Source organism: Melanerpes formicivorus, unplaced genomic scaffold (assembly GCF_026170545.1).
Source record: "Melanerpes formicivorus ecotype bairdi unplaced genomic scaffold, bMelFor1.0.p_v2 SCAF_79, whole genome shotgun sequence".
NCBI lineage: Eukaryota > Metazoa > Chordata > Aves > Piciformes > Picidae > Melanerpes > Melanerpes formicivorus.
In genome coordinates, this window is record NW_027142431.1 from 431,108 (window position 1) to 443,458 (window position 12,351).

A 12,351-nucleotide genomic window follows, 5' to 3' on the forward strand; every position below is an offset into this window, starting at 1 on the left:
TGCTGCACGTTCTGCATGGCTGGCCCTGCGTCTGTGAAGCAGCTACACCTGCTCGGGGGCCTCTTGGGAATACATCCTGTGGCCCTGGCCACAAGAAGCTGCAGCAGTCTCCTCTACACTGGGCTACCACATGTAGCACCTCCTGCTCCAGACCTACCTAAACTTGTGTTATTCTAGCATCTCATTGCTTAATGTTGCTAGAGAGAGCAAGTTTCCACACTCCTGTAATTAGAGCAGAATACCACTACAAAGAGTCCTTCAGAGCAAGTGCCTAAAGGAATCAGTCTGAATTGCATATTGTTCTGCAGCAGCATAAAATAACCCTGGTGAAAACGAAGCTGGCTGCCAACAAAGATGGGTTTTTTTTCCTTCCCCCCTTTTAAAATAGCTCTGCTCATCTGCCTAAGGTCATGGCAGTGCTTGGGTGAGAAATCACAGAAGGTGAGAAGCATGGATATGGATATTAATGTTAGATGTAGTGTCTCTGAGCTAAAACAATAGATGTAGTTCCAAGACAATTATAAAAGAAGTGTTGCCACAGCCCACCTTTCATCCTGCACCTTCCACCAACACTAACATGAATGCAGCACAGTGCACAGCCAGCTCAGGGAGATGATCCAGCTATGGACTAATGCATTTATTTCTTCTGTTTCTTTTTGGTTTGGGTTTTTTTTTTGTGGCAAGCATGGAATTTAATCATAGAGTGCCAGGTTGGAAGGGACCCCAAGGATCAGCTGGTCCAACCTTCCTAGGTGGAGGTAGAGGTGAAATGTGATGGCCCAGCAGCCTCTCAGGCTGAGTCCTAAAGCAATTATGAACATATGGGAAGTCAACATAAATGAAGGACATGGCCAAAGCAGGAATGGCTGCCTGCCCCCAAGCCTGTCATGTTCCTGCCCCTTCACTGTACCAATATGAGCACTCACAAACACTCGGAGCAAGTCAACTGATTTGTCTACAAATCAATCATTTCTTCCTTAGCTGAGTTAGCTTTGGTCACCTAATCCAGTATCATAGTATCAGTCAGGGTTGGAAGGGACCACAAGGATCATCTAGTTCCAACCCCCCTGCCATGGGCAGGGACACCCCACACTAGATCAGCCTGGCCACAGCCTCAGCCAGCCTGGTCTTAAACACCTCCAGGGACAGGGCCCCAACCACCTCCCTGGACAACCCATTCCAGGGCTTCACCACTCTCATGGGGAAGAACTTCCTCCTCACCTCCAGCCTGAATCTCCCCACCTCCAGCTTCATTCCATTCCCCCTAGTCCTATCACTCCCTGAGATCCTGAGCAGTCCCTCCCCAGCCTTCTTGTAGCCCCCTTCAGATACTGGAAGGCCACAATGAGGTCACCTCAGAGCCTTCTCTTCTCCAGACTGAACAGCCCCAACTCCTTCAGTCTGTCCTCATAGGAGAGGTGCTCCAGCCCTCTGCTCATCCTCCTGGCCCTTCTCTGGACACCTTCCAGCACCTCCAGATCCCTCTTGTCATAGGGGCTCCAGAACTGGAGGCAGTACTCCAGGTGGGGTCTCCCCAGAGCTGAGCAGAGGGGGAGAATCACCTCCCTTGCCCTGCTGGCCACACTTTTCTTGCTGCAGCCCAGGATCTGATTGGCTTTCTGGGCTGCAAGTGCACACTGAGAGCTCCTGTTGAGCTTCTCCTCCCCCAGCACCCCCAAGTCTCTCTCCTCAGGGCTGCTTTCCAGCCAGTCCCTTCCCAGCCTGGATTTGTGCCTGGGATTGCCTCCACCCAGCTGCAGGACCCTGCCCTTGGTCTTGTTGAACCTCCTGAGGTTGGCTTGTGCCCACCTCTCCAGCCTGTCCAGGTTCCTCTGGATGGCCTCCCTTCCCTCCAGCTTGTCTGCTGCACCACACAGCTTGGGGTCAGTATGCCATGGGTAAGTAACTTGCACAGCAGAAGTAGACTGAAAAAGCTTCTTCAGACCCTTATCTAGAGCATTTCAGGAATATGGTTGGCAGTGCACCCTACAAAATCTTTTACTGGCATAACTGAGGGGAGAGCAAGCCACAGGGGGCAGGAAGGAAATTCTGGTCACTGCTGAAGAGAATAGCCAGCCATGCACCCCTCCTATCATTACCTTCTACACCTCTTGTTTTAATCCCATGTGCAGTTTACAGCTCATTGTCCTTTCATATTTTCAAGGTGGAATTCACTAATCTCCTCAGAACCATGAAGAGTCTCAGTTTCAGTTTTCTGTTGTTCTTGCTGTAAATTTGCTTCATTCTTCCCTTAAAAGCAAACAAACAGATGCTTCCCAATTTAAATGTTAATATTAAAGCCTCAGTTTCCAAATCTGTGTATTTGGACATCCCTATCAAGGGGGAGCTCTGAGAGTAAACCAGAGTATTTCTCTAAGGAAAAGAAGATCAGCCTGGTTACTCAAATGCCAAGCACCAGCCCTCTGCTAAGCTTGCAGAGCTTCACCAGTTGGGAAGTCAGACTGAAGACTACAGGCAACAGGTTCAGGATTTTGCTGTGGAAAAGTCTAGAAATAAAACCTTTAAAATAATACAATTTGTGTGTTGTGGAGAGCTATGAATCATAGAATCATTGACTTGTACAATGGCCCTCAGAGATCACCTACTCCAACCTCGCTGCCACAGGCAGGGACACCTCTCTACTACACTTGGCTGCTCGAGGCCTCAGCCAACCTCAACTTGAGCACCCCCAGGGAGGAGGCAGCCACAACCTCCCTGGGCAGCCTGTTCCAGTGTATCAACACACCCATACTGAAGAACTTACTCTTAAGATCCAGCCTAAACCTACTCTCCCTCAGCTTCAAACCATTCCCCCTTGTCCTGTCTCTAGACACCCTCAGGAAAAGTCCCTCTGCAGCCTTCCTCTAGGATCCCTTCAGCTACTGCAAGGCAGCTCTGAGGTTCTCCTGGTGTCTTCTCTAGGCTGAACACCCCCAGCTACCTCAGCCTGTCCTCACAGCAGAGCTGCTCCAGCCTTTGGATCATCTTTGTGGCCTCCTCTGGACTCATTCCAGCAGCTCTGTGTCCTTATGCTGAGGACACCAGAACTGGAGGCAGTATTCGAGGTGAGGTCTCAGCAGAGTCAAAGGGCTGAATCCCCTCTCTTGCCCTGCTGCCCACACTCCTCCTGATGAATCAGAGCTATTACATAGTCAGGGATTAAAGTAGCCAAATGACTCCAAATTGCTGAAAACACTCAATGGGCCCAAATTTGGAAGTGACAGATTTGTATCATGGCAAGTAACTGTGCCAAGTGACACATGTACATTTTGGCACATTATGAGACACAGCACCCTGTAAAGGAGGTTAGGGACTGAATTAAGGGAGAGGAAGGATCCTTTGTCACACAGACCTGAGGAAGAGTCTCTCCATGACAGACATTTAAAAAATAATTAGGGGTGGGGGAGGGAGGGAATAAATCACTGCAAGGTACATGGGTCAAAGACAAAAAACATCTGAGAGAATCAAGCACGTTTGAAGAATGTATCTTGGAAGATGTAGTTTGGTTCAGGCAGCTATGAATGTTGGAGGGAACACCACCAGCTTAAGTGATGCAGCCTGTGACCTTCTAATGCAAATCAACAGATAAAGGATTTCTAACTTCTGTGAAGTGGGCTGCAGAATAAATCTGAAGGAAGTCTGTTCATATTTAATAATGTGCAAGCAAGCCAGCTCTGCAGAGACCTGAATCACAGTACCACAGTACCACCAAGGTTGGAAGAGACCTCAAAGATCATCAAGTCCAACCTGTCACCACAGACCCCATGACTAAACCATGGCACCAAGTGCCACATCCAATCCCCTCTTGAACACCTCCAGGGATGGGGACTCCACCACCGCCCTGGGCAGCACATTCCAATGGCCAATCTCTCTTGCTGGGAAGAGCTTCTCCCTAACATCCAGCTAAAACCTCCCCTGGCACAGCTTGAGACTGTGTCCTCTTGTTCTGGTGCTGCTTGCCTGCCTGGGGGAAGAGACCAACCCCCACCTGGCTACAACCTCCCTTCAGGGAGTTGTAGAGAGCAATGAGGTCTCCCCTGAGCCTCCTCTTCTCCAGGCTAAGCAACCCCAGCTCCCTCAGCCTCTCCTCACAGGGCTGTGCTCCAGACCCCTCCCCAGCTTTGTTGCCCTTCTCTGGACACCTTCAAGCCTCTCAATGTCCTTCTTTAACTGAGGGGCCCAGAACTGGACACAGGACTCAAGGTGTGGCCTAACCAATGCAGAGAACAGGGGCACAATGACTTCCCTGCTCCTGCTGGCCACATTGTTCATGATACAGGCCAGGATGCCATTGGCCCTCTTGGCCACCTGGGCACACTGCTGCCTCATGTTTAGGCAGCTGTCAATCAGTACCCCCAGGTCCCTCTCTGTCTGGCTACTCTCAGCCACTCTGACCCCAACTCTGCATGGGGTTGCTGTGGCCAAAGTGCAGCACCTGGCACTTGGACTTGTTGAATGCCATCCTGTTGGACTCTGCCCATCTGTCCAGCCTGTCGAGGTCCCTCTGCAGAGCCCTTCTGTCCTCTAACAGATCAACTCCTGCCCCCAGCTTGATGTCATCTGCAAATGTACTGATGATGGACTCAATGCCCTCATCCAGATCATCAATAAAGATATTGAACAGGATGGGGCCCAGCACTGATCCCTGGGGGACGCCACTGGTGCCTGGCCACCAGATGGATGTGGCACCATTCACCACCACTCTCTGGGCTCAGCCTCCAGCCAGTTCCTAACCCAACACCAGCATTTGCAAACACCTAGGAGCCTGAAAATCTTAAGAGGGAGATTGCAAGATGTGACTCAAAGCTGCAGTGAAACTCAGACTCCTGTGCTTCTGAGAAACTATGAGAAGATCCAGCAGCTCGGATGGGCTGTGTCACACACCACGGAACACACTGGGCTACACTGTCAGCAGAAACATTTGGCAAGTCCTGAGGCAGTTGCTCACTCTTGCAAATGAATCCAGCAGCTGCATAAGTTGACTTGAGCATCTATAGGTGGTAAGGGCTGCAAAAGTTCCATTAGGTCATCATACAGTCCTCTGTACTGCCACAACAGCAAGAGAGTGCGAGGTCATTTGATCTGCCTGTCTTAAGAGCCTGCTGCAGCAAAGGGTGGGTGAGAAAGTTTTCCATTCCAAAGGCTTCTCACAGGGACAGTTGTTTCGTGGGCTGTTGCCAAAACTAAGGGTTGCAGGCATGAAGGAGAGAGTTCATAGATTCATAGAATGGTTTGGGTTGGAAAAGAGCTTAAAGATCCTCTAGTTCCACAGGACACCTTCCATTTGAACAGGTTGCTCAAGGCTTCATCCAACCTGCCCTTGAACATCTCCGGGCGGGGGGGGCAGGGTTGAAGACGACAGAGTTTTGTGAGCCAGAAGTTGCAATCAATGAGCCATCAGGAATAATAGCACCATAGAATTGTTAGGGTTGGAAGGAACCCCAAGGATCAGCCAGTTCCAGCCCCTTGCCATGGCCAGGGACACCTCACACTACAGCAGCTTGCTCACAGCCACAGCCAGCCTGGCTGCAAACACCTCCAGGCAGGAGGCTTCCACCACCTCCCTGGGCAACCTGTGCCAGTCTCTCACCACCCTCATGGGGAACAACTTCTTCCTAACATCCAATCTCAATCTCCCCACATCTAGTTTTGTTCCATTCCCCCCAGTCCTATCCCTCCCTGACACCCTCTCAAAAGTCCCTCCCCAGCTTTCCTGTAGCCCCCTTCAGATCCTGGAAGGCCACAATGAGGTCTCCACAGAGCCTTCTCCAGACTGAACAGCCCCAACTCCCTCAGTCTGTTGTGTTTCAAATAGCTTTCTCATATCACTTGGTTTCTTTTCTTGTCTTCACCAACACTTTCACCATCACTTTTGCACTTCCTTGCTTTTATCCCTGCTGTGCCTGGACCTCTCAGTCCCCTTCTTCCCTTTCTCCTGCACAATTTTGTCTAAGCATTCCTAAACCTCTGTCCTGCAGCGGGTGTGGGGAGAGCAAGGGGAAGCTTTGCCTCTTTTTGTCTGCATCTATTTCTCCAGCACATATTAACTGCTAACATCTAATAGTTCTTGCAGCTGCTGGAAGAAGAAGAAGGGTGTGTACACCTCATGACAAGCAGGGAAAACAGAGGCATTAACAGAGTAATCCTGACTTTTACACCACTCTCCTGAAACTAGCCTGAACTACACATGGCCTTCTGCAGGGCTCTTAGCTAAAATTCCAAGCATAAAAGCCAGCTACACTTCCATGCCCCCAGCTGATGTAAGGCATTCTATCAATGTGTAGCCCACCAAAATAAGGAATACTCAAATTAGACAAAGAAAATATCTCCCCCAGGGCAAATAATTAATCCTCATCTCAGTCTGACAGTCCTGGGCACACATACTCAGACCCATAAGCATCCTTCAAACTAAATTTGGGTTAAAAGACTCTGAGTTATAATACTGAGGGACTTCACAGCACCAGGAATTAGCTCTTCAATTGGTAAGTCATGTCCTTAAAAAACATTGAAGCTAAATACACCATTCTTCGCAGAATCAGGAGTGCATCCAGTTATAACTTCTCTGATCCTCCCTTCCAACAAGCTTTTGCAGAGAATCAATAAGGCTGGAAAAGACCTCAGAGATCATCAAGTCCAACCTGTCACCCAGCACCTCATGACTAACTAAACCATGGCTCCAAGTGCCACATCCAATCCTTTTTTGAACCCCTCCAGGGATGTGACTCCACCACCTCCCTGGGCAGCACATCCCAATGGCCAATCTCTCTATCTGCGAAGAACTTTCTCTTCTCCTCACCTCCAGCCTAAACTTCCCCTGGCACAGCTTGAGACTGTGTCCTCTTGTTCTGGTGCTGGTTGCCTGGGAGAAGAAACCAACCCCCTCCTGGCTACAACCTCCCTTCAGGGAGTTGTAGAGAGCAAGAAGGTCTCCCCTGAGCCTCCTCTTCTCCAGGCTAAGCAACCCCAGCTCCCTCAGCCTCTCCTCACAGGGCTGTGTTCCAGACCCCTCCCCAGCCTTGTTGCCCTTCTCTGGACACCTTCAAGTCTCTCAATGTCCTTCTTAAATTGAGGGGCCCAGAACTGGACACAGGACTCAAGGCTGATGACTGATCAGAAGCAGCCAAGAAACACAGAAAGACTTGAAAGTGTGATTTCTTCTCAGGATGTTTTGCTTCAATTCTTAAATCCCCATGAACAAGGCTGCCTCTGGAAAAAGAAATGGTGTGAGAGAAGCCAAGTTCCTGCACTTCTCTCATCTTTTCTTAGAGAGAGATTATGCTGTTCAATACTAACCTCAAAATACTTCCCCACCACTCTTCCCTGCAGTTGACATTAAAGCAGCTCTCTCTCCATTGGTCTAATTTTGCTCAGAGTGGCTATTTTTAGGACAGGGAGATAGCCATCTTATCACTACCTTGTTGATGTTGGGAAAGTTATATTGTGACACAGCTTCTGTTCCATGGGAAAACTTAAGGCCCAAAGCCAAAAGCTGGGACTGAACTCTAGTTATGCTGGCATGGCAACATAGTGGATCCAAACAATAAGTACAGCCACAGAAAGGTTTGGCAACTATCTGTGAAGGGATCCAGGCCAAGTCTGTGCTAATACTTACAACAGTCTTCTGGTTCCCTTCAGTAAGGCATTTCTTCTCCTTCCACCTGAGAGCTACATTCCCTCCACTTTTTAGCCTGGAGAAGAAGAGGCTCAGGGGAGACCAGTCATCAGCCTTGAGTCCTGTGTCCAGTTCTGGGCTTCTCAATTTAAGAAGGACATTGAGACACTTGAAGGTCTCCAGAGAAGAGCAACAAGGCTGGGGAGAGGTTTATAACACAGCCCTGTGAGGAGAGACTGAGGGAGCTGGGGTTGCTTAGCCTGGAGAAGAGGAGACTCAGGGGTGACCTTATTGCTCTCTAAAACAGTGTGGCCAGCAGGAGCAGGGAGGTCATTCTGCCCTGTGCTCAGCACTGCTTAGGCCACACCTTGAGTCCTGTGTCCAGTTCTGGGGCCCTCAGTTCAAGAGAGTTGTTGAGGTACTGGAACATGTCCAGAGAAGGGCAACGAAGCTGGGGAGGGGTCTGGAGCACAGCCCTGTGAGGAGAGGCTGAGGGAGCTGGGGTTGCTTAGCCTGGAGAAGAGGAGGCTCAGGGGAGACCTTCTTGCTTTCTACAACTACCTGAAGGGAGGTTGTAGACAGGCAGAGGTTGTAGACAGGCAGAGGTTGTAGACAGGCAGAGGTTGGTCTCTTCTCCCAGGCAGCCAGCACCAGAACAAGAGGACACAGTCTCAGGCTGCACCAGGGGAGGTTTAGGCTGGATGTTAGGAAGAAGTTCTATACAGAGAGAGTGATTGCCCATTGGAATGGGCTGCCCAGGGAGGTGGTGGAGTCACCATCACTGGAGGTGTTCAGGAGGAGACTTGATGGGGTGCTTGATGCCATGGTTTAGTTGATTAGGTGGTGTTGGATGATAGATTGGACATAATGATCTCAAAGGTCTCTTCCAACCTAGTCTATTCTATCCTCACTTCTATTTTGAAGGAGCATGCAGCCTTATCTGACAGAATTCTCTGGAGGCATGTGGGGGAAAAAAGCACTAATGACAAAATCAGATCTTTTACCTCCCCTTTTACACATCCTTTGGCAGTGTCAACAAATGCTGTAGTCTGAATGCAAAACAAAGGTACCAAAGAGACTGCCCCATGCTCTTTGCTCTGAAAGAGCAAGCAAACACTGCTTCATAGAGCAGGGGTAAAGTTCATTTTCCTCCAGAGAGATGTATTTACAGGAAAACATCAGTTTCCACTATTCACAACTCATGATCATATTCAGTAAGCTGCCTGCTGAGTATCTTATACACTGTCTTCAAAATCACAACACACAGATGGGGTTTCACTACACAACAGTTCATAGAATGCTGGGGTGTAGGATGAGACCTCAAAAGATTCCAACCACCCTGCCAAGCAGCACACTCAAGAATGCATCCAGGTGGCTTTTGAATGTTTCCAGAGAAGGAGACTCCACAACCTCACTGGGCAGCCTGCTCCAGGGCTCTGCCACCCTCACTGTAAAGAAGTTTCACCTCATGCTGAGATGAAATTTCCATGTGGCTGAGTTCATGCTCATTGCCCCTTGTCCTGTCACTGTGCATCTCTGAAAAGAGACTTCCTCCATCCTCCTGGCAGCCACCCTTCAGGTATCTGTAGACACTGATCAGGTCCCTCTCAGCCTACTCTTCTCCAGACTAAACATCCCCAGGGCTCTCAGCCTTTCCTCTTAAGAGAGAAGCTCCAGTCCCTTAACCATCCTCATAGCTCTCTGTGGAACTCTCTCCAACAGTTCCCTGTCCCTCTTGAAGTGGGGAGCCCAGAACTGGACACAGTATTCCAGATGTGGTCTAACTAGGGCTGAATAAAGGGGGAGGAGAACCTCCCTTGACCTGCTGGCCACACTGAAGGCACTCAAGTATACTCTTGGCCTTCTTAGCCACCAGAGCACAGTGGCCACAGTCTTACTAAAACAGCTTTAGAACTTACCTCATCTCATAAAATTACTAAGTCCCTTACACTTGGCTTTTATAAGTGAGATTTTTAGGGGGAGGGGGGAAAGAGTTGCTTTTTAAAAGCAGCCTAGAACAGCAAGTCTGTTGCCAGCCAGATCTGCTCTGACTTTGAGGTTGATGTTACCTAATCAAATCCTTACTTGTCTCCTCCAGGAAATGGACACCATGTGTCAGGGAAGGCCTTCTGAAAGCATGCACAGGCTTTTCAGGGCTGGGTTTCAGACAGATTAGCTCTGTGAACAGTGCAGTTGTCCAGTCGGCCACAGGTGTTCCACAAGAATCTCAGTGGAAACTGGGGTATTCATTTACATCTTACACTGTGGCACTGGAAACTCAAACACAGCAGCTTTGGGCACCACATAAAGCTAACAGTTCCAATCTAGATGAAATGGGTTAGTTTGGTTTATTGCCTGCCTAGCAGACACACAGACTTTTTCAATCTTTCAATTATTTCTGTGCTCCTTTAACAGAAAAGGGTTTGAGGGCTGCAGAGACTGGCACTCAGATGTAATTCCATCACAATCTTTACCACAGAATGGCTCAGGTTGGAAGGGACCTCGGAGATCATCTACTCCAACCCCTGCCATGGGCTGGGACACCTCTCAGCTAGACTCAGCTGCTCAAGGCCTTGTCCAGTCTGGCTTTGAACACTTCCAGGGAAGAGGCATCCACAACCTCCCTGGGCAGCCTGCTCCAGTGTCTCACCAGCCTCAGGTGGAAGAACTTCTTCCTAAGATCCAGTCTCACCCTGCTCTCCCTCAGTTTCAAACCATTCCCCCTTGTCCTGTCTCTAGACACCCACATGAAAAGTCCCTCTGCAGCCTTCCTGGAGGATCCCTTCAGCTATTGCAAGGTAGCTCTAAAGTCCCCCTGGAGTCTTCTCTTCTCCAGGCTGAACACCCCCAGCTTCCTCAGCCTGTCCTCACAGCAGAGCTGCTCCAGCCCTTGGATCATCTTTGGGGCCTCCTCAGGACTCACTTCAGCAGCTCTGTGTCCTTCTTCTGCTGGGGACAGCAGAACTGGAGGCAGGATTGGAGGTGGGGTTCTCACAAGAACATAGTCAAGGGGCAGAATCCCCTCTCTTGCCCTGCTGATTCAGGCTTTCACAACTGGTTTCCATTACCTCTGAACTGCATACCAAAACCAGCTTTGACAAAACAATTTCATTTCACACTACAAAGGAAGTTCTGGTTTACATCATCTACATAATTGCTACATCAGCTCTAATGAGTAGCAGACAAAAGTGATGTTAAGGGTAGAGACTATCTTGGAACACCTAAGTTCTTAAGAAATTACTTCAGTTTGAGGTGGCCTCCATTCAGGAGAATGTTCACAGTACAGTGGTTGCATCACCACTGATCCTGAGGACACCCTCAGGGAGGAGGCATCCACAGTCTCCTTGGGCAACCTATTCCTATTAGTCTGGATAAACTATAGTACTCTTAGGGAAGGTGGCCAAGAAGGCCAATGGCATCCTGGCCTGCATCAGGAGCAGTGTGGCCAGCAGGAGTAGGGAAGTCATTGTGCCCCTGTACTCTGCACTGGTTAGGCCACACCTTGAGTCCTGTGTCCAGTTCTGGGCTCCTCAGTTTAGGAAAGATGTTGAGATGCTGGAAGGTGTCCAGAGAAGGGCAACAAAGCTGGGGAGGGGTCTGGAGCACAGCCCTGTGAGGAGAGGCTGAGGGAGCTGGGGTTGCTTAGCCTGGAGAAGAGGAGGCTCAGGGGAGACCTTCTTGCTCTCTCCAACTCCCTGAATGGAGGTTATAGCCAGGTGGGGGTTGGTCTCTTCTCCCAGGCACCCAGCACCAGAACAAGAGGACACAGTCTCAAGCTGTGCCAGGGGAGGTTTAGGCTGGCGGTGAGGAGAAAGTTCTTCCCAGCAAGAGAGATTGGCCATTGGAATGTGCTGCCCAGGGAGGTGGTGGAGTCACCATCACTGGGGGTGTTTAGGAAGAGCCTGGATGAGGCACTTGGTGCCATGGTTTAGGTGATAGATGGTGTTGGGTGATAGGCTGGACTTGATGATCTTTGAGGTCTCTTCCAACCTGGTTAATTCTATTCTAAGACACAACTAACTGGCTTCTAAACCATCAAATCTTTTCCTTTCCTATGAAAAAACCCAACACCAACAAACCACCACCTTTCATTTTTGTTTCTTTCACTCTTAACCCAGCAGAACACCAAATAATGCCAGCACTGCATGACTCATACTAACATTTCACCAAAGTTCAGTAGGTAGCATATAATTCATAAGCATCACAATTCCTCTATGAATTATGGCAGTAAATAGAGCATCTTACCAGCTTTGGGTGTATGTAGTGTCTTCATTTCCACCTTGCTGTTCTTGTTAATGCTGAAACATGCTTTTGTAGTCCTGACTTTTTCAGTTGACTCCACAGACTGTGTAATATTTGCATTGTGTTTCTGGTCACACAGTTTAGAAAGCAATGAAGCACTTCCCTCTGTCTCATCTGTCTGCAAAAGAGAAGTTCACAATAGCATTTCCTTCAGGGAACTGAAGGGAAATGGAGAAAAGAGCAACAAGAAGGGGTCTGAGAGACTGATACAGAATATAGAATTAACCAGGTTGGAGAAGACCTCAGAGATCATCCAGTCCAACCTGTCACCCAATACAATCTGATCAACTAAACCATGGCACCAAGCACCCCATCCAGGCTCTTTTTAAACACCTCCAGCGATGGTGACTCCACCACCTCCCTGGGCAGCACATTCCAATGGGCAATCTCACTTTCTGGGAGGAACTTTCTCCTCACTTCCAGCCTATACCTCCCCT

At 49.2% G+C, this 12,351-nt stretch overlaps 1 protein-coding gene across 1 annotated transcript in view; it reads right to left on the reverse strand.

Annotated features, from left to right (window-relative positions):
• RAD54B (RAD54 homolog B) overlaps window positions 1–12,351 on the reverse strand; it is a 90,087-nt gene that overhangs the window by 69,786 nt on the left and 7,950 nt on the right. Inside the window, exon 3 of the mRNA XM_068164366.1 lies at window positions 11,858–12,032. Coding sequence (XP_068020467.1) covers window positions 11,858–12,032 — 175 coding nt within the window. The remainder of the gene's footprint in view (window positions 1–11,857; window positions 12,033–12,351) is intronic.